Source organism: Oncorhynchus keta, chromosome 30 (genome assembly GCF_023373465.1).
Source record: "Oncorhynchus keta strain PuntledgeMale-10-30-2019 chromosome 30, Oket_V2, whole genome shotgun sequence".
Lineage (NCBI taxonomy): Eukaryota > Metazoa > Chordata > Actinopteri > Salmoniformes > Salmonidae > Oncorhynchus > Oncorhynchus keta.
Genome location: NC_068450.1, coordinates 40,781,443 through 40,800,685, shown reverse-complemented (window position 1 = coordinate 40,800,685; position 19,243 = coordinate 40,781,443). Strand labels below are relative to the sequence as shown.

The window sequence follows — 19,243 nt, the reverse complement described above, 5'->3', positions numbered from 1 at the left end:
GCATGTTCATGCAGATGAGCAGGGACCCTGGGCATCTTTCTTTTGGTGTTTTTTCAGAGTCAGTAGAAAGGCCTCTTTTAGTGTCCTAAGTTTTCATAACTATGACCTTAATTGCCTACCGTCTGTAAGCTGTTAGTGTCTTAACGACCGTTCCACAGGTGCATGTTCATGAATTGTTTTGTGGTTTATTGAACAAGCATGGGAAACAGTGTTTAAAACCCTTTACAATGGAGATCTGTGGAGTTATTTGGATTTTTACTAATTATCTTTGAAAGACAGGGTCCTGAAAAGGGACGTTTCTTTTTTTCTGCTGAGTTTATTTGTTTTCACCACCAGCTTGATCATGACCCAGCAAACATATTTGTTTCAGTTGTTTACCATGACCTTGGTAGCCTCACAGATTGGCTTGTCATTTGAAATTGCGCAGTTAAACTTGTATTTGTTTTGCATTCAGGGAAAAAACAAAAAAGACAAATTACATCCTCTCATTTTGCTCCTTTCAGTGATTACTCATAATGGCGTTTTCAATTGATTATGCTCAACATGAAGAACACCAGTTCACATTGACATGTTATTTGTACTTTCTTGTTTTCCTTATTTTTCCTTATATGTGTGTTGTTATCGTTAGATAGGAACCTAAGCATTTCGGTGCACCTGCGATCTGCAAGTCTGTGTACGGGACCAATAAACATTGATTTGATTTTGATTTGATTACCATAACATTACAGACAGACTTACTTCAACCTACCTCGGTTTTAAAACTAGCCCAACTATAGGTGAATTTCAGCCCCAAAACAAAAGACAAAGCAGTTTTTCATAGTTGCTTCCTAGACATGTTTTTGATAAGATGCAGGTTTCTCTTTTCGTGAAAGATAATACATAGAAATGTTCAAGTGTAACTTTACTCCTATCACATGTCGGTAAGGACCCTGTATTGGGTATTATGGTAGCAGGCATACAAAAAAACAATAATTGGAATATTATTGTTGAACAACTGCTTGTCTTTGATGGAAATGTATGTCACAGTGTGCTTTTATTGATCATGTCCTCCTTGTCCCCAGTTTTCCTTTGCTGCTTTACAAAAGTTCCAATAACATCAATTCTCTCTGCTGCAAGCCCCACAGCCATATTTGCCTGAGCACATTTTGCACATTCTCAAAAAAATTTCATTTTCAGATCTGAATATCATTCATACTAAGGTGAATTCGATTTTGAACCCCATTCGTTTTTTGTTGTTGTTGTTGTCCCACACAGCCATTGTGACGTCCCTCTTTCTTCTTCTGCAGGATTTTGGAGATGATGGCTCATTCTACATCACCAAGGTGACCACCACCCATACAGGGAACTACACTTGCCATGCTGACGGGTACGAGCAGCTCTCGCAGACGCACACGCTCCAGGTGAACGGTAAGCCGCCTCCTCTGCTCGGCGGGAACAGAATGGTACACTCTCACACTTCCTTCCGCAGCTGTGTCACAGCCAAATGCCTATCCATGCCAAATGCTGTTAAATCACACCTGAGAGTGCGCCTGGATACTTTGACACGCCACCATTGAGACAGAGATGTGTGAGGTGAAATGAAATGCTTACGGGCTGTCAAGTTTTCTTTTTTTTCGCAGAAAGGAAACTGGGAATGTGACATGAGCTTGTTGAGAGTGTTGTTTTGGATCTATAATTCTATCAGAGTGATCAAACTGCTTTCCTTTCTTTCAGGATTATCACTCAGTCAGATTTAACGAATCAAATAGCCCTTAGTTGTGTGAAAATGCTTTCAAGTGTTAGATTTGTAATTGGAAAGGGGGCCATGTCTTGTCGATGCCATTTTCATGTTAGAGACATGAGTTGAGGCACGCAGGAAAAGATGGTACTGCTGTCTTAAAACACTCACGGCTGCTGAATTTCTGACAGAAGGACAATCGTTTGAAACAGTTTCCATTAACGATGACCTTAAAGCACACACAGTATCACTCACAGTGTAGTTAATGATAATGTATCGCTTTAATTGGTTGAAAAACAAATTGGCTGGCCCGGGTAAATGCAGCCTGGCAAATGATTTTGGAAATGGATGGGGCGAAAAAGTTCATCTTTGTGCTAACAGCCATCAGGGTTCACTGATGGCCTTTCGCTCAATTATGCGTCAAAACATTGAAAAAACTCACATCAGAATTGTCAGGGGATAATGTTCGCCTTTCTCTGGAAATACAGTTCAGGGTTCGGTCTAAAAATACCACCTTTTGATTACCACTGCAGTATATTATATAGAAATGCACAAGGGCATAAGTATATGACGTGAGAAAACTGGAAGAAATGCATTTAATTATGGTCAAATGCTTATTTATTTTATTTGACCTTTATTTAACTAGGCAAGTCAGTCAAGAACAAATTCTTATTTTTATGATGCATAGCTGCTTGAGTAATGGAAAACAACTGATTACAGCCAGATGACTCAGCAAAATCTCCTCTCTACAGGCTTTCCATATGTTATTACATGCTTATTACATTGATTACTATCACAGGGTTTTTAGACAAGTTAATCAGCACTGAGCAATTACGGTGACAATTTGTGAAAAACGCCACATGAGCATTATTCTTGTGTCCGGAGCTGTTCATGTTCTAATTTGGTGTATGTGTATGTATTCACGTAAATTGTATCCCTCAACTTGGTGAAGTTGTCTTTCACAGTCTTGGTCCTCATTGGCTGTAGGGATGTGGAGCATCCGTGTATGGTTTCTTCTCTCTGATGTTTGGAAACCTCCATGGGTGGCCCAGAGCTAGCTGTGAGAACAGGCAGGAAGAAAGACTAATCACTACGCAGAGAAAAAGTGTTTTTTTCCATGGTGGGCGGCCAGAACACTCCGACAGCCCCTATAATGGGGCTTGCCTTGGTTGTGATGCTTGAGATGAAACACAGAGGGCAGGGGACTCACAGGGGCTACGAGTCAATTTGGTGAAAAGTTGAAAGTCTGAAACCACCCTTGAGTGTGCTGGCAAGGCTGTCCCCTGAAGGGCTATGTGTTTTGTGGAGGGTGTGTGTGTGTGCCTGTTTGTATGCGTGCATGCCTGTGTGTATGCGTGTATGTCCGTGTGCATGCATGCATGCATGTGAGTCTATGTGTGTATCAATGTGTGTGTGTTTTTTTTGTGTGTGTGTGTGTGTGTGTGTGTGTATGTTTGTGTGTGTGTGTGATACACACACTTCCTTTGCCACCAGTGCTGAAGGGAGACTTGCTGTGTGATTGACGGCAGGCTGGGGAGGTTTATGATGGAGCTGTCAACCCTGCTGTGTCCTATACTCGTATCACTATGTCTCTTGTCACTCCTAGGAAGACATCAGGCTACAACACGTCTCCAATTCTGTCTGAATTTAGTTTTGAGTGTGAAAACCGCTATGACTATATTTCACTTTGTGCCTGTCCGGAGCTAAAGGAAATGGTGATCCGAACATGAACAAGAAGTGTTTTTACAAATGCATGCACAGCGGAAGATTGAGGCATTTTGGGAGGGAGGGAGGGAGGAAGCAAGCCACTCACATGAAAATAAGAAGTGTTTAGAGAAATATATAATTTTTTTGTTCTAGGTTAATAAGACCTTGATTAACTTATATACAATGTGTGCTGACTGTAGTATATCAATTGGAAGTGGAACGGTGGAGTCTAAAGGCCGTCACTGTGTAAAGACGGCATGACCTCCAAAATGGTCTCCTAATCAAATCAGATCTAACGTTATTTGTCGCGTGCGCCGAATACAACAGGTGTAGACTTTACCGTGAAATGCTTACTTACTTACAAGACCTTAACCAACAGTGCAGTTCAAGAAGAAGAACATATTTACCAAGTAAGCTAAAATAAAATAAAAAGTAATAATAAAAAATAACACAATAAGAATAACAATAACGAGACCCATGACAAATCTTTTCAGTCTCCTGAGGGGGGGAAATCATTTTTGTCGCACCCTCTTCATGACTGTATTGGCATGTTAGGACCATGAGAGTTCATTGGGGATGTGGACACCAAGGAACTTGAAACTCTCGACCCGCTCCAGTACAGCCCCGTCGATGTTAATGGGCGCCTGTTCGGCCCCGACTTTTCCTGAAATGGTATCGATGTAACCGGTGGGAATCCGCAACAGTAAACCATCGTTTTTATGATACTTGACATAAAGAGGCAAACAACATTTTAAACTATGCATTTAATGGATTTTAGTGCTGTTATTTCTGTCAGCTGGCTACCTTTACCTTACACCTGCTATGGCTCGTTCCGGTTGGTATGTTTGGCATTGCTGGGTGGCATACCTTCAACCTGAGGCATGTTGTAAGGCAGCAGGTTCTAGGAACCAGAATGTTACTGGGAGCAGATGGCCATGGCACCAAATCACTCTCCAGTCTCACACTCACCTGGCTGGCCAAAGGCTTCCTCTCCCTATTCAAGCCCACAGGAAATAGTCTCTGTAGCCAGTGGCACTTCCTCTTCTCTCTTCTATGCCAGCCTACCAGGGTAGCAAGGTGGAAATCTTCTCTGAAGCCTTGATGTCACTGCTCTTTATAAGTGTATTTGAATCCTTAAGAGTCTATTGATGCGCCTGTACGTCAATCTAAGTAACATAATAAGAACATCCCAATCAAAATAACGGTCTGTTTAGGCATCCACATCTGCGGTGGAAGGTGGTCAAGCTACAGCGGTGTTTGTCAGACCATGAGACAATCCCACAAAAATGTCTTGTCACGATAACGTCTGTAACGTCCGAACGGTTTGGCCCACAAACAGCCACTGTATGATTATTATTTATTTTTTTACTGATACCTAAAGGGTCCTAAAATTCTAAATCAAATCGCAAAATGATCCGTGGTATGACCATCTTCAAACAAATCCATATGTTAGCTTAGGCTTTTAGAGGTTAAATGGTATTACTGGTATTGTTTTTGCCTCTATTTTAAAGTGGGTCAATAGGCCATAGATTTGGGCCACATTTGCTGTGAATCAAATGTCAATGACAGGATAGCATGTCGGAGTGGTCTAATGTTCCCAATTGACCTCTATCAGGTCATTACTCTTAAATTCAACAGGGAAAGTGAAGTACAGAGAAACATACGGTCACAAGCTGCCATATTGCCTTTGTTTACAAGGATTCCTCCACATAAAATTACAACAATATTGGAGGTGCACTTAATGAGTCAATAGTGCATTGTCACACATTGATTAACTTAAACCTTGTAACTGATTTTTCAATAATGAAAATCATTTTTCAGCACTCTTTGACCTTTGTCATAATACTATCAGCCTTAGAATTCTAAGGATTATTCATATATATTAGTTAGATTTTGTACCACGAAATATTCTAACCAGTTATAGGGGCCCTGCATAAGAACTATGTCACACTTTCATAAGCAATGCATAAAAATGACTCTTGTCAAAAACTGCAGGTTGACCTGTGGAATTCTGTGTCTATTGCTTATAAATGCCTGAACATTGCTTATACATCTCCTATATCGAACACATCTTAAGTAAAGTTGTTAGACAAAAGTCGTGCATCTTCCTGCAGCTCCTTTCCCCCTCATCCCCGTGCCTGACAAAAGATTGCCAAAAATCAATGGTCGCCCAACAAAATCAATTGCCAGCCCCACCGAGGTTCCCTCCCTTATTTATCAAGCTGATTTGTTTGGGTTGCGCGGATCACGCCGAGCACACCAATGTTTCTAATGGCATTCAGCATATGCTGGAAATGCAATTGATCCTATTAATAGTATGTTAATGCAGAGGTGAGAAGTTAAATGGACTTGGCAGACACTCTGAAAGAAAACTTCTTATCCAATAAGGCTGCCTCATTCCTCAAACGCCCCGTTATTTTGAAAAAAGTGTGTGTTGGCCTACATTCATCTTTTCTTCTCTTCCTTCTTCCCACAATGCAGTTCCTCCCGTCATCCGCGTCTACCCAGAGAGCCAGGCACGGGAGCCAGGGGTGACGGCCAGTCTCCGGTGCCATGCTGAGGGTATCCCCAACCCACAACTGGCATGGCTGAAGAATGGCATGGACATCGCTACCAAGCTGTCCAAACAGCTCACCCTGCAAGGTGGGTTCCATCTAGTCGCAGGTGGGGAATAGGGTTAGAAATTGGATCAAGCAACGCTGGCATACATCTGGGTCATGTTCAGTAGGGTATACCGAATCAAAACGTTTTGCAACCCAAGTGGAAAATATGTGTTCTTATTGGAGAAGTTAAGCTAGTACCTCCCAGTTTCACTCCATTTCAAAATGTTTTATTCTAGTGTCAAATTTGACTACAAAGTGGAAATTTAGTAATTTTGGTTATAAAGTCAGTCTCGTCTAAAACGGAGTTTGGAGCACAGGGGGTAAATCAAGGTTGTGTTTTGATTTGACAATGTCCATTTTTCCACTAACATGGGGTGAACAGCTGCGGTGATTGCGCCCTATCCAATAGCATAGACAGTGAGACAGGCCTGCCCAACAGCTCCGACTTTGTTTACATAAGACGTCACGCACTTTCTTACTTGAGAATTACTGCACCAAACACCCTAGTTACATGTAAAATTGCACAACTAAAGGATCCTCAGCAAAAACGTCAACATTTATTGCACATTTCTTGAGTTACCTTAGATTAATTCTGGTGATTTTAAGGAAGTGAAACAGGCTTCCGTGTCTACGGTGTCTCATGGGGGACAAACATGGAATCGGTCAGGAAACACTCCTCTAATACTGAAATGTAATTTTTTTTTCTGAGCAACAGAAAAACACATGTGCCAATCGGCGTGTTCAGTGGCTCTTCTTAGTGCTTTTGGTGTGACACCAAAATCATTCCCCAGATGGGCAGACACCCTACCATTAGCGACAACTAGATCAACACAGTACACAATGACAACCCACTACATGGCGCAACTTTGCAAGGTCTCACATTTTGACTTTTTACAATCCTGTTAAGACCCCTCACTCTCCCGTCTCCTATCCTGTTAGTCTCAGTTATGTAATGGGATGACTTTGATCAAAATTGGCAAACATCTCTTAAGTGTCACTGGCAACACACAAATGGTATTTCATCTGCATGTGCCACACTTACTGACAGTGTCTGTGTGTGTGCGTAAGTGCGCCCATCTGTCTGTGTGCGTGTGTTTCTGTGCGCGTCTGTCTGTGTGCTCATGTTTTCTCTTGTGTCGGCCAGCTAACGGAAGCGAGGTGCACATCAGCAACGTCCACTTCGAGGATACTGGGGCGTACACCTGTATCGCCAAAAACGATGCCGGGGTGGACGAGGACATCTCCTCCCTGTTTGTGGAGGATTCGGCTCGCAAGACCCGTATGTATAAGTCATGATGTCTCCTTTGCGTGTGTGTATCCTTCCCTGGAGATAATGGAGAAGTGCGGCTCAAAACGTTCAATCATTTATCCAGTCACTTGTTAATAGTTTATAACAAATTTAATAATAGAACTTCAGCTAGAGAAATGATAGATAGGAGACAATAATATTGTGTGTAGCTATCTAGTGGTTTGGTGGTTTGGCTATGGAGGCTAATGGTTGTCATTAGTAACAGGGTACCTATGGTAATGTCTGTGTTGTTTATTTTTTATCTTAGATTCTTATTTAATTGAGAGAGATTTGCACTGATGGTCCCGTCATCAAAAGGCGTGTGAAATTAATTCAGCTTTTTGAGGAAATGTTTGGGTGGCCCTACGGGACAAAATAGAATTGTGATACAAGTACGTGTTCAGAACAGACACAGTCCTATTCATCATGAAACTTTCCAAAATGTAAAAAAATATATTAAAAAAAGAGATCAATCCCTGATTAGCGAACCACGTTGTCACTAATCCTCTTCTCTCCTAATAAGGAAGGCCAGACTCTAGTGGATTTATCTCCATGGCAATTTCCTAACGTCCACAAGGTGCAACGCGAGTGTCTATTACCATTTAGTAGGCGTGTTGGCAATGGGGTTGATGATGGGCTTAAACCACAAGCTACGGCTCAGAGGATTGCGGGCTCAATCCAGGTGCTAGGCACTCTGTTTGTATTTTTTGTTTTCCTGCTTTAACCCTATCCCAAATATTAACTACTCAGACTGAATCACTAAACTTAGGTTTCAGTTTCATTTTTGCACAGTTTAACTGGCAGCTAGAATAGGGGGAAAAATATTCTGTAATTAAAACGGTATGCACACTCTTTAATCTATAGACGGCCCCACATGCATTAATTAAAACGGTCAGCCATGCCACATCTCTGTTGCTGCAGTTACGGGGAGGGATGGTGTTTTATTTGGAGCTTGTGTTGTAGTAACAGCACGTAAAAAGCAAACAGAGCAACTCTAACTCTCAAGTCACTCACATGTCCCCTTCGATGATGCATTAGGTTTAGCTGCTGTCCCAGCGACAGTGACACACTCCACGTGCCGTCACACATCACAGGATCACTCAGAAGTCAGTCAGTTGCCTCCTTTGAAGATTTGAAGCCACCGAGTATGATGAAACTGCTCAGGGGTTTGACACACGCACTGGTGACCATTTTGGATCATCCCCAACCCAGAGAGCATACTTACTCTTGGGTCAGAATTCAGTCAGTCTCCTCCTTTGAAGCTTTGAATTCACTGTGTATGATGAAACTGCTCAGGAGGTCTGCACACTTGCGCCCATTTTGGATCCACAGCCCATAGTCAACATTAAAGAGATAGCAGCGTGGTTGTTGAAATAGTCCACCACTACATAATAACCACCCAGCGGCACCCCAATGCATGTTTGACCTCGTCTGGTCTCCCCTTATTACCCCTGTGGACTGTCTACTTATCCAGGAGCTCAGCTTGCTCTGCTAGACCGCAATGCAGACTGCCTCTGGTTGCTTCTCTAGCCCTGAGGCTATGTTAGTACTCTTAGTCAGTGTGTAAGCTGAAGCACCGCTGTGCACGACTGATGCATCCCACCACTCTCTCTCTTCTGCATGAGAGAGAGAGAGAGAGATGTCAACAACTGCAAGGTGATACACAGTCACAATAGACAGTTGAGCACATTTTATGTTTTGTACAAAATAATGTATTATACCCTAATTAACCTAAATTCACTGTATTATAGCCATCACTGGAAAGTGATGTAGCCTTACAGTAGGGTATGGAACATCACTTTGTTTATGGTGTACTGTAGCCTACTTTCTTATATCCGTATATTAACATAGACTTGTGAAAGACACTTGTGATCAGCTGATGCAAGTGATATATGGTCCATGTGAACTGCCCTTCATATAACCAGTGTAACTTGTGTCCCTGGGCTGGCACGCTTTAACCTTAGCCAAGCTATTCCTAGACATCTCTTGTCTCCCTCTTCCCTCCTGCCCTCCCTTCCTCACCTCCCTCCGTCCCTCCCTCCCATTGGATAGTTGTCTGCTGTGCCTCGGTGGCTGTCGATCACTCAATGACCTCCCATCTTTACTGGGAGCGGTACAACCTCAACCCCTTTGGCAGTTGGAGCCGTGTGTGCACTTTCAACTCAATGCTGTCGACCATCGTTTGCTAGAGCTCCTTCATATCGCCCTTTATGTTTTCAGGTAGATGTGATGTCACACCACATGTTATATTTGAATTTCTCCTGTCCACTATTGTCACGGTGTGAGTTTTCACTCGTGCAAATGGCTCAGTAGGCTGCATGGTTCATACATCAGGTATCTAAGTACAAAATAAACACAAGTATCTTGGCTGCCTTATTCAACATGGTGTTGATAGATTGCTGAAGTAGTTATAGTCACACCAGTGTGGGAAACGTGATACTCTGAGCGAAGAATGAACCCCACTCAGTGTATTCACCTTGAGCTCGTTCAAGGTCAGAAACCTGCTTCTCGCCTCCGCGAGAGTCAGACGTTTTTCTTGAAGCTGTTGGTGCACTTCATCACCGTCAAAAAAAGCGCGCAGACAATATTCAGAGTGCTCCATAAGAGTCAACGCCAGGGGTTGTGGGTTCGATTCCCACGGGGACCACTACAGAAAAAGTTATGAAATTGTAGGCAATCACTACTGGATAAGAGTGTCTGCTCAATGACAAAAAAAATATTATAATAATCTGACAAGAACTGGTGCTAAACTGGCATGAATATCTGCCCTGCATTTAAAAATGGCCGCCAATTATTTCTGGAGCGTGAGGCAGGGGTCTTTGTTGGCGTTAGTTTTGGTGTGCCTTGGTCAAAACATATAGAGGGACATGTGCCTACAGCCTAAGCATTTTGAGTACTGTGTGTGTGTCAACATGTGTGTGTGTGTATCAATCTCTCGCTCAACGAGGAAGAGAAACAAAAGGCCGAAAACGCCCCCATTCACATCAAAGGGGTTGTAGCGGAGTGGGTCGAGAGCTTCAAGTTCGTTGGTGTCCACATCACTGAGGACCGATCATGATCCAAACACACCTCTTCCCCCTCAGGAGGCTGAAAATATTTGGCATGGGCCCTCAGATCCTCAAAAGGTTAAACAGCTGCACCATCTTGACTGGCTGCATCACTGCTTGATATGGCAACTGCTTGGCATCCGACGGCAAGGTGCTACAGAGCGTAGTGCGTACGGCCCAGTACATCACTGGGGCCGAGCTCCCTGCCATCCATGACTTCTATACCAGGCGGTGTCAGAGGAAGGCCCTAAAAATGTACTCCAGCCAAGTCATAGACTGTTCTCTCTGCTACCACACGGCAAGCGGTACCGGAGCACCAGGTTTGGGACCAAAAGGCTCCTGAACAGCCTCTACCCCCAATCCATAAGACTCCCGAACAGTTAATTAAATGTCTACCCGGACTATTTGCATTGACCCCCTTTTTTTTGCATTGACTCTCTTGCACTGGCTCTATGCAAACTCACTGTACTCTACCCACACACTCACACTTACTACACTGACACTCCAACACACACACACACACCCCACACACACACTCGGACTACATATGCTCACACACACAAAACACACACACACACATGCATATTGACGCCACACACAAACACACACACACACACACACACATTTTAAAAATGTTTTAACTCTGCATTGTTGGGAAAGGGATCGCAAGTAAATATTTAACGGTAAAGTCTACACCCGTTGTATTCAGCGCACGCAACAAATACATGATTTTGATTCGGGGTGTTTAGGTGTGTGGGTGTGTGTCAACGTGTGTGTGTGCGTGCATGTTTGTGTGTGTGTGTGTCAATCGATGCCCATCACATTCGATCACATCATGCTTTCACACTGTGTTGGCCATGGTTCACAGTACCTATGCAGAAACCTAAGCTGTGTGGCCAGCAACAGCAGTGTCATGACCTGTCTGTCTGGCTGTGGGTCTGCAGGGGCTCCATTGTGAAGCATTTGTAAGGCCTATGTATGGCACCCTTGAGCATGTGTCAAGCATGTACTGTATGGTACATTAGGGTGTGTAGGCTTTTGTTGCGGCCAAGCAATATCACACAAAATTCAACAAATCCTTGAGCTCTTAGTTGAATCAGCCCTTGTAGGGTATTGTGAATGGGAGAGCGACAGGCTTTTGTCACGGCCCAACACTACCATGACAATTTCAACAAATCATCAAGCCCTTGAATCAGTTGAATCAGCTTCATAGGACATTGCCAATGACTTGCGGTTTATTGTAATGCCAGTGTGTGACATTATGACAACTCGGGGAAGGCTGTCGGAGACCTGCACTTTTCTCCCTGACGTAAATATACATTAAATGATTAAAAAAGTATAGTGAGGCTATAATTCTAAAAGTAAAGTTTCCATCACTGGGAGTCTTAACAGCTTGCTGTCGGGAAAGTACTTATTTGAAACCATCTAAAACATTTACCCTGCTTTTTCTCCTGACGAGGTAAAATCACATGGGTAGCTCCACACTTCTGTCTCACCAATTACTTGCGCTTTTGAATTTTTCAAGGATTTTCCCCTCCCAGGATTAAATCGTTGGATATATATATATATATATTAAGATGATATACTATCCCCCCAGTAGTCAGTTCTCTCCACAGACTTCCACCTCCAATTATAGAATAGTCTTACACCTTTGAAGAATTCCATTTCGGCATTATCCGGTATAGTATGGCTGGGTTGTTTCTCAATCCAGCTAAAGTTATCCTTCCAATAATGAAGCGTCCTTATATCGGCAGGATTAAGCTTTTAAACGCAACCGCAGCAAAAATAAAAACCTGGTTGAACATTAATCCATTTACAGTGTTTCATGGCATTGGAACAGGAAGAATTGAAGTTGATGTACACTTAAGTCGATGGTGATACAGCATAGTTGTTGGTGGGCAAATATGGTCAACATTCCATTTTGTTTGTGTGTGTGTCTCTGAACTGATTTGTCATATTTGCCTGGACGATCACATTCTCTAAGCTCTTTGTGTGGCATTTTATTAACTCGTATTTCAATCTTTCCATAACCTTCTATCTATCCATCCATAACTGATGTATCATGGTCAGACCGTGAAACAGGAACGTTAATGAATCCAATTGAAATCTGTGTCGTCATCATGTCAATAAAGCCAGGCAGTATTTGGACAAAGGTATTTATAACCAGCTATAATTAAAACATATCCTCTGTCTCAATTTTACTATGCTGCCATGTGAATTTGCATAACAACTGACACACACAGCAGACACAACGTGCCAATGTTACCAGGCGACTCAAAACCAAACACAGGCTGATAAATCCAATGAATCACATTGGGAGAAGAATAAAGAGAGGAAGACACCCAGGGTGATTGTGTTGCGAAGCATATTTTCATTTGCATCTGCCGACCTAGCTAAGTTGGGGATGCCTGGCATCACCTGTTAATTCAGTCAGTAAGTCTGCTAGCTGCGATGTCAGGATGTTCCAATCCACAGGCACTGTGCCCAAATTTTGCAGCTGTGTGCCCTTGTAAGCAGAGCAAGTTTGTGTTGTAACCTTGCTGATGGGAAGGTGTCGTTATGTGGGGAATGTGGAGTCCCGGCATAGTGAACCCCACCGCAGCTGAAAGTGGCGCCTAGCTGTTTTATAATATGGATGACGAATATGATTTATGTGCCCCTTGTATGTTTTAGAACGAGAGCAATCTTTCTGCCCTGTGATAAATAGCATCATATTAATGCGTTATTGGAAAAGACTTGAGCGCCAAGACCTCATCTCATAACCTTCCGCCTTCCTCCATTTTCCCCAGCAGTACCAATTTTGCGCTTTTTTGAACACCACCAGAAACTGGAACAACTCAGTGTTCCCCTGCCACTCCCCCTTTTCTTTCCACGCTCGTCTTTAATCTACAGCAGTTCTCTGTGTAACTTGAACTCAGTTCTTTTAAATGAGACCAAAAATGTATGCACGAGCTCAAGGGAGTGGGACTTGACACAGCACTTTTGAAAGATGAGGCTAACAGGTCTGTTTTGCCACGACCAAAGCAATGGCACAACTGCTTTGGCAGCTATTTGTATTGATCTTTCTCTACTCTCTCCACACACCAGAAGAGAGGGCGAGAGAATGAGCAGCATTAAAAGAGGGAAAGATGAGAATTGGAGCTGAATTGGGGCCCAAGATTGGTTTGCCAACAGCCAGGAAAAAGGAAGATGGAATGGAAACAGGGGCTTGTGGGATGGATGAACGATAGGAGAAGGTCGTCGTGCTTATACGGTGGGAAAATCAGGATATTCAAAACAAAATGGGGCTGTTATTTGCATTTTGCTCCTGAATAGCAAATCGAACATTTTCCTGTGATAGGCCGATCTCACTCCGTACGCAGGCTCTGAGTGTTCATCTATTTTTTTGGCGAAATGAGCACGTCTTTTTAAGAGGCATTATCATTCTAAACTCAAAAGGCTCTGAGGGCTTTGCAGGGTTGTAATTCCAGGTCATGCGTTACATTTGCTTGGTTGGTATGCAGCTCAAGTTTCCAATTTCATGTTATTAGTTGTCTCAAAGTGAATTTAATGACAATTACGGCGTTTTTAGTTAGGAAAAACATGTAGCCCCTTTAATGACCTGTGGAACTCATCTACGCTGGAGATATGTGTAGACTTTTAATGATAACTCTAGTAATAACTAATACATAAAACATATACTAATTGACAGATAATTACCTGAGGCGTACCTGTATTTTATTCAATATCTTTCATTGCATGTGGTACATGCTTTGGCGGTATAAAACACAGAGGGTTTTTTAGGTGGGCTAACAACAACAAGCTTTTTGTTTGTATGTATTTACAATGTACCATCTGGATTGTGTCTCAACCTGAAGTGTTTGGTATTCAATTATTCTAAAACAGAGGGTTTCTATTGATTGGTTGTTGCAATAAGTATCAAAGAGACGGTTTTCTTCAAACAGACATTTTGTTTTGTCTAAATCGGTATGTGAATTCTTACAAAGGGATAACCATTAATTCCACACTAATGCACTCTCTTTGTCTTTCTTTTCTTGTCATCCCATTCAGTGGCAAACATTCTGTGGAGAGAGGAAGGTAATGTTGGTATTTAAACCATTTGTTGACTCCCATGTTATACAGTAGATTACTATAAAATGTCATAAAGTAGATAAAATGATTTTGATTGACACAATTTCAATTGACATGTCAAGCTGTCCTCATATAGACAACGTACATTTGTTTGTATAAAGTCCGTTTCTAACGAACATCTAATAACTGGGTCCATTTTCAGTTATATTGAAGTAGCTAATTTCCTACCTACTCAACTGTTACATTTTAACAGTGCTGTACATCGTGCTCCATGCCATTTAACATAGTAGTTTGTTGTTAACCTTGTAATAAAACCTGTCTGACTTGTAACAAGGTTGCATTTCTCGCCAGGTCTTGGAATTGCCAATATGTTCTATGTGTTTTACGAGGATGGTATCAAAGTCATCCAGCCAGTGGCATGTGAGATCCAGAGACACATAAAGCCCAGTGAGAAACTACTGGGACTTCAGGTGAGACATCTTCCACAATAGAAACACGTCCAGTGCATGTAGCATTGTAGGGCTACTGCTAGCAGATTAGCTGTTAGCTAATTAGCATTATTAGCTTGAGGACCTAGAAGTACAATTCCTTCAGGTGAAATGCCTTCTAACAGAAACACTTCCTCTTCGTGTATCACTGTGCTTGGTATAGAGGGCTCGCCTAACAAATTAGCTTTAGCTGTGTTCATATAATTAGCTTAGGACCGACCACCTGCTTCGGTATTATCAACACTTTGATAATTATTTGTGTATTTCACATTTGATCTTGCAAACATGTCACAATCTTTTATTCAATGAAATGGTTGCGTCTCATAACAAATGGGGAGTTGATTGTCTCTCTTGTCGTCACTACTGTTTCTCATATATTTTATTAAGTGAAAGATCATGCACTTCTGGAGGGTTTGTCAACTCCCAAAAGTCTCTCTCTCTCTCTCTCAAGTCAGGCTCCTCGTTGAATTGCCGCTTTGACGTCGAAATGGTTCTCACTCTCTGCTGCGTCTTCCATTTTGAACCGGCGTATTAATCAAAGCCGGTCGCTGATAGATGCCCCTCAGATTTACACATGCACTCAAATGGGTGCATTCCTCCTTTCTACCTTTCACCAAAGAGCCTATGTTTATTGGACAGCTGTTATGTGCGAAGGCGAGCCATGAATGCACAACGATCAGGCCCCAAGCTCCCCGGAGAGACGACATCTGTATTAGGATATCAATAACGGGGAACTCTATGGCAGCAGCACAAGCTCTGTCTACGAAGAATTTTGTGTGAGTATCTGTGTGGCGTGTCTGTGTGGGTACTACTGGACAGAGACGATGGCTTTCAGAGGGAGGCGAAGATAGACTACTGTTGATTTGCCAGTGTATCAAGCCCATTCTGGAAATGGCGCTCACATCTCACATTCTTGATTGATCATTCATGGTAATGACCCAATAATGAATTATTCTTAAGCGTTATATGGGTGTCTTACTGTGATACACATGCCAGCTGAAGAAGCGATGCTGTTCCAAATTCAATGGCGAGGCAGATAGATTTCCTGAGGCTGGAAGCAAGGAGGGCTAAAGAACAGGGATGTTTAGGTTGAAAGATTGTGTTTGTCGTGTCCAAGGCTAAGAACTAGTCTTGCTCATACCACAAAATCAAATATGATCTTGGTATGTTACAGAGCCCAAATTGTCCTCACCCGACAACCTTTCCAGCATGTTTTCTATACTTCTAAAGCTTTCCATTCGATCCAAGGGCAATGTTGGTAGAAAATAACACAAGTTTTTCTTCTGCCTACCTGACTAGGATTTCACACATGCTCAGTTGCCACTTACTGCAGTGTTGTCTACAGGAGGGTAGAGGTAGAGTCTCTGAGGTATTCAGTCTCCAGATGGCTTCTGCTTTGATAAAGTGGCAGAAATTAAAAAATATGATTACATCCCAGAGTTTTAATAGTTTCCTTTACAAACACGTCCATGAAAATGGAACTTTGTTTATCTCGTTGACTGCCAATTCTAGGATTTAAAGTAAAAGGTCTAACAGCTACAGTTGCCATGTGATGACACAAACATGAGCACCCACATGAACAGAAGCCTTGAATTACGTGTAGTATTGGCATGATACATTGGCAAATCAACAGTAGATTATCTTCGCCTCCCTCTGAAAGTCATCCTCTATGTCCAGTAGTACCCACACACAAACCAACAGCCACAGACACGCCACACACACACGCACACACACACAAAATCCGCTATTCACAGTCTCCACTGGATGTCAGAGTTAAGGTTTCACACCTCTTCCCCGAGAGTATGGGGCCTGCGGTGGTGTGGCGATGTGTGACATCTACCCCCCCTCTGTGACAGTAGGACGCGAGTGAGTTTGTCCTCCTAAGGCCATGGCACAAACCAGGCCATGAGGCCTCAAACAAATCTTCCCTTAGTTCAAGAACAGAGAACAGACGCTGGGCTGAGCCAGGCTCACAGGCCACGGGAGGGGACAGGGAGCAAAGAAAGGGACATAGCAGGGGATAGAAGGACAGAGCATACTATGGTATAAATACTATAGTATTCACTGTAGTGTTTTTGCAGACTTTATTGGAGTATTCACTGTAGTATTTTTGAGCACTATTGTAGTATTTACTATAGTATACTGTACTATACTGTAGTTTTTATAGTTTATAATAGTATAGATACTGTAGTAAAAGAAAAGTGTAGTATATACTTAAGTAAGTAAGTATACTGTAGTATTTACTGTAGTGTTTTTGATGACTGTACTTTTTTTGTGGACTGTAGTATAATGTAGTATTTACTATAGAATTTTTTGTGGATATTACTGTAGTATTATTATCTTGTATATAGAAGTAGAGGCTTTCTCCTTCAGGAAACCTACTGGAGAAATATTAAAAGATAATTTACTATAGTATTGTAGAGTATACTACAAAATGCTATAGTAAGTACATGATTGAGGGATACTACAGTGTGTAGTATAGTATTCTACAGTTGACTATAGAATTCTATAGTAAGTATTGTAGTATTCTATAGGGAAGTAGTATTTTTTCATGTGGGCAGGATGCCAACGTTAGCCAGGTTGAGGGCTGTGGATATAGGGTTTCAGAGTGTAGGACCGTGGTGGATTGCACACGGGCAATAGGGAAATTGTGTGTGTGTGTGTGTGTGTGTGTGTGTGTGTGTGTGTGTGTGTGTGTGTGTGTGTGTGTGTGTGTGTGTGTGTGTGTGTGTGTGTGTGTGTGTGTGTGTGTGTGTGTGTGTGTGTGTGTGTGTGTGTGTGTGTGTGTGTGTGTGTGTGCGTGCGTGCGTGTGTGTGTGCGTTCATGTTGCTGTTGGGATAAGAGAGACTTGGACTTGGAGTTAGCTGATAAGGGAATGACTCGAAGACAACAAAGGGGAAGAAAGGAGATAAAGATAATTTGTTTTTTAATGTGTCATTTTGATAAATGTTGCACAATACATGTATTAACTGTGTGTGTGTGTTTCATTTTCAGGCTGAGGTTTGCCCCAAGTCAGTGGAGGAGGTCAAGCAGAAGTGTGTGTGGTCATCAGCAGTTAACGTGAAGGACAAGTTTATTTATGTCACACAGCCAACCTTGGCCAGAGTGCTTGTGGTCGACATCACGTCTCAGAAGGTTGTCCAGGTAATTTCGGCCACGAAAATTGGATAATCAAGATCAGCTTCCCCTTTGGACAGGTCCTGCTGTGGAGTGTTATGAGTACCGGTATGCAGTAAACACAATAACGAACCATACATACGGCATCCATTAGGAAGACTCTTAGTTGTCATACGAAACAACACATGTCCAGTAATAGGCTACAGTACTTTTTCATATCTGCACTCTTTCTCCTTCACTCTGAGTTAATATTGTATTTTTCCATTTGTAGAGGAAGCCTCGACTCGGAAGGACCTGGAATATTTGTTTCACATTTTCAATGAAATTTTTGATCTGCACTTTTTTGAATCTGGAAACATTCATAAAGCAAATGTTGTTTTTCCGAACATCATTGAAGAAATTACGAAGTTGATGAGTCTGAGAGGCTTACACTATTCACTACAGTTGACAATCATTTAGCACTCTAGCTATTCAGGTCAAGGGATGGACACAGACTTTTTCACAAACCCTCAGTTGAGTCAGACTTCATTTAGATACAAATGCACTGAACTTTAGCAACTCAATTATTTTCTGTGATATAGATTTGGATTTAGTTGTTTCCAATGTCTTTTCCATCAACCGACCTCTGCAAGGTCTTTGTATGGCTTCTTTAAAAATAATTGTACATCCTAAAAAAAAACAGTGAAAGCTGTTCCCGTTGCTCAGGTAGATACAGGTGATTGTGTTACGTACTTCACCTCCTTTTACAGCCAGTATATAAGCTTATCAGTGGTGTAGTGGAGGGTAAACATAAACGTTGTTTACGTGCTTTTTTTATTTACACACGCAGAAAAATTCCTTGAAAACGTAGAGAGAGTTACTTTATTCACCGCGAACGGCGATCAGTGTTTACCCACCTATTCTTCTTCTTTTTTTTTTACCAATGTTGACCATGACATCGCAAAAAAGAATGTCGGCCTGACATCATTGCAGTTTTGCCTGCTGGGAATGGTTAACCCCATGATGAACCAAAAGGCTCCAACGTTCTTACAGTAGGAGAGTACCTTGAGCAGAGCAGGTTGTGTATGTGCCGGGTTAAAAAGGTTTGTGCGTCTCGGAGTAAAAGGACTCCGCATGGGGCCCAGAAGGTGCCCAATTTCTGCTGCTGAAGGCTCCCTAGGGTCCAACCTGTAGTCAGGTTGTTGCGCTGGCTACCATCACAGGC

General features: G+C 42.3%; 1 protein-coding gene and 1 non-coding gene across 4 annotated transcripts in view; one reads left to right on the top strand and one right to left on the bottom strand.

Moving 5' to 3' along the window:
• Positions 1 to 19,243, top strand: part of LOC118363600 (follistatin-related protein 5-like) — a 172,845-nt gene that overhangs the window by 133,644 nt on the left and 19,958 nt on the right. For all 3 annotated transcript variants that reach the window (XM_052488424.1, XM_052488422.1, XM_052488423.1), the window contains exons 8-13: positions 1,287 to 1,407; positions 5,906 to 6,067; positions 7,172 to 7,306; positions 14,413 to 14,439; positions 14,785 to 14,903; positions 17,917 to 18,066. In XM_052488424.1, the coding sequence (XP_052344384.1) occupies positions 1,287 to 1,407; positions 5,906 to 6,067; positions 7,172 to 7,306; positions 14,413 to 14,439; positions 14,785 to 14,903; positions 17,917 to 18,066 (714 nt within the window). The remainder of the gene's footprint in view (positions 1 to 1,286; positions 1,408 to 5,905; positions 6,068 to 7,171; positions 7,307 to 14,412; positions 14,440 to 14,784; positions 14,904 to 17,916; positions 18,067 to 19,243) is intronic.
• LOC118363998 (U7 small nuclear RNA) lies at positions 17,277 to 17,333 on the bottom strand. The gene has a single exon (XR_004821501.1). It is a non-coding gene; the product is annotated as a U7 small nuclear RNA (small nuclear RNA).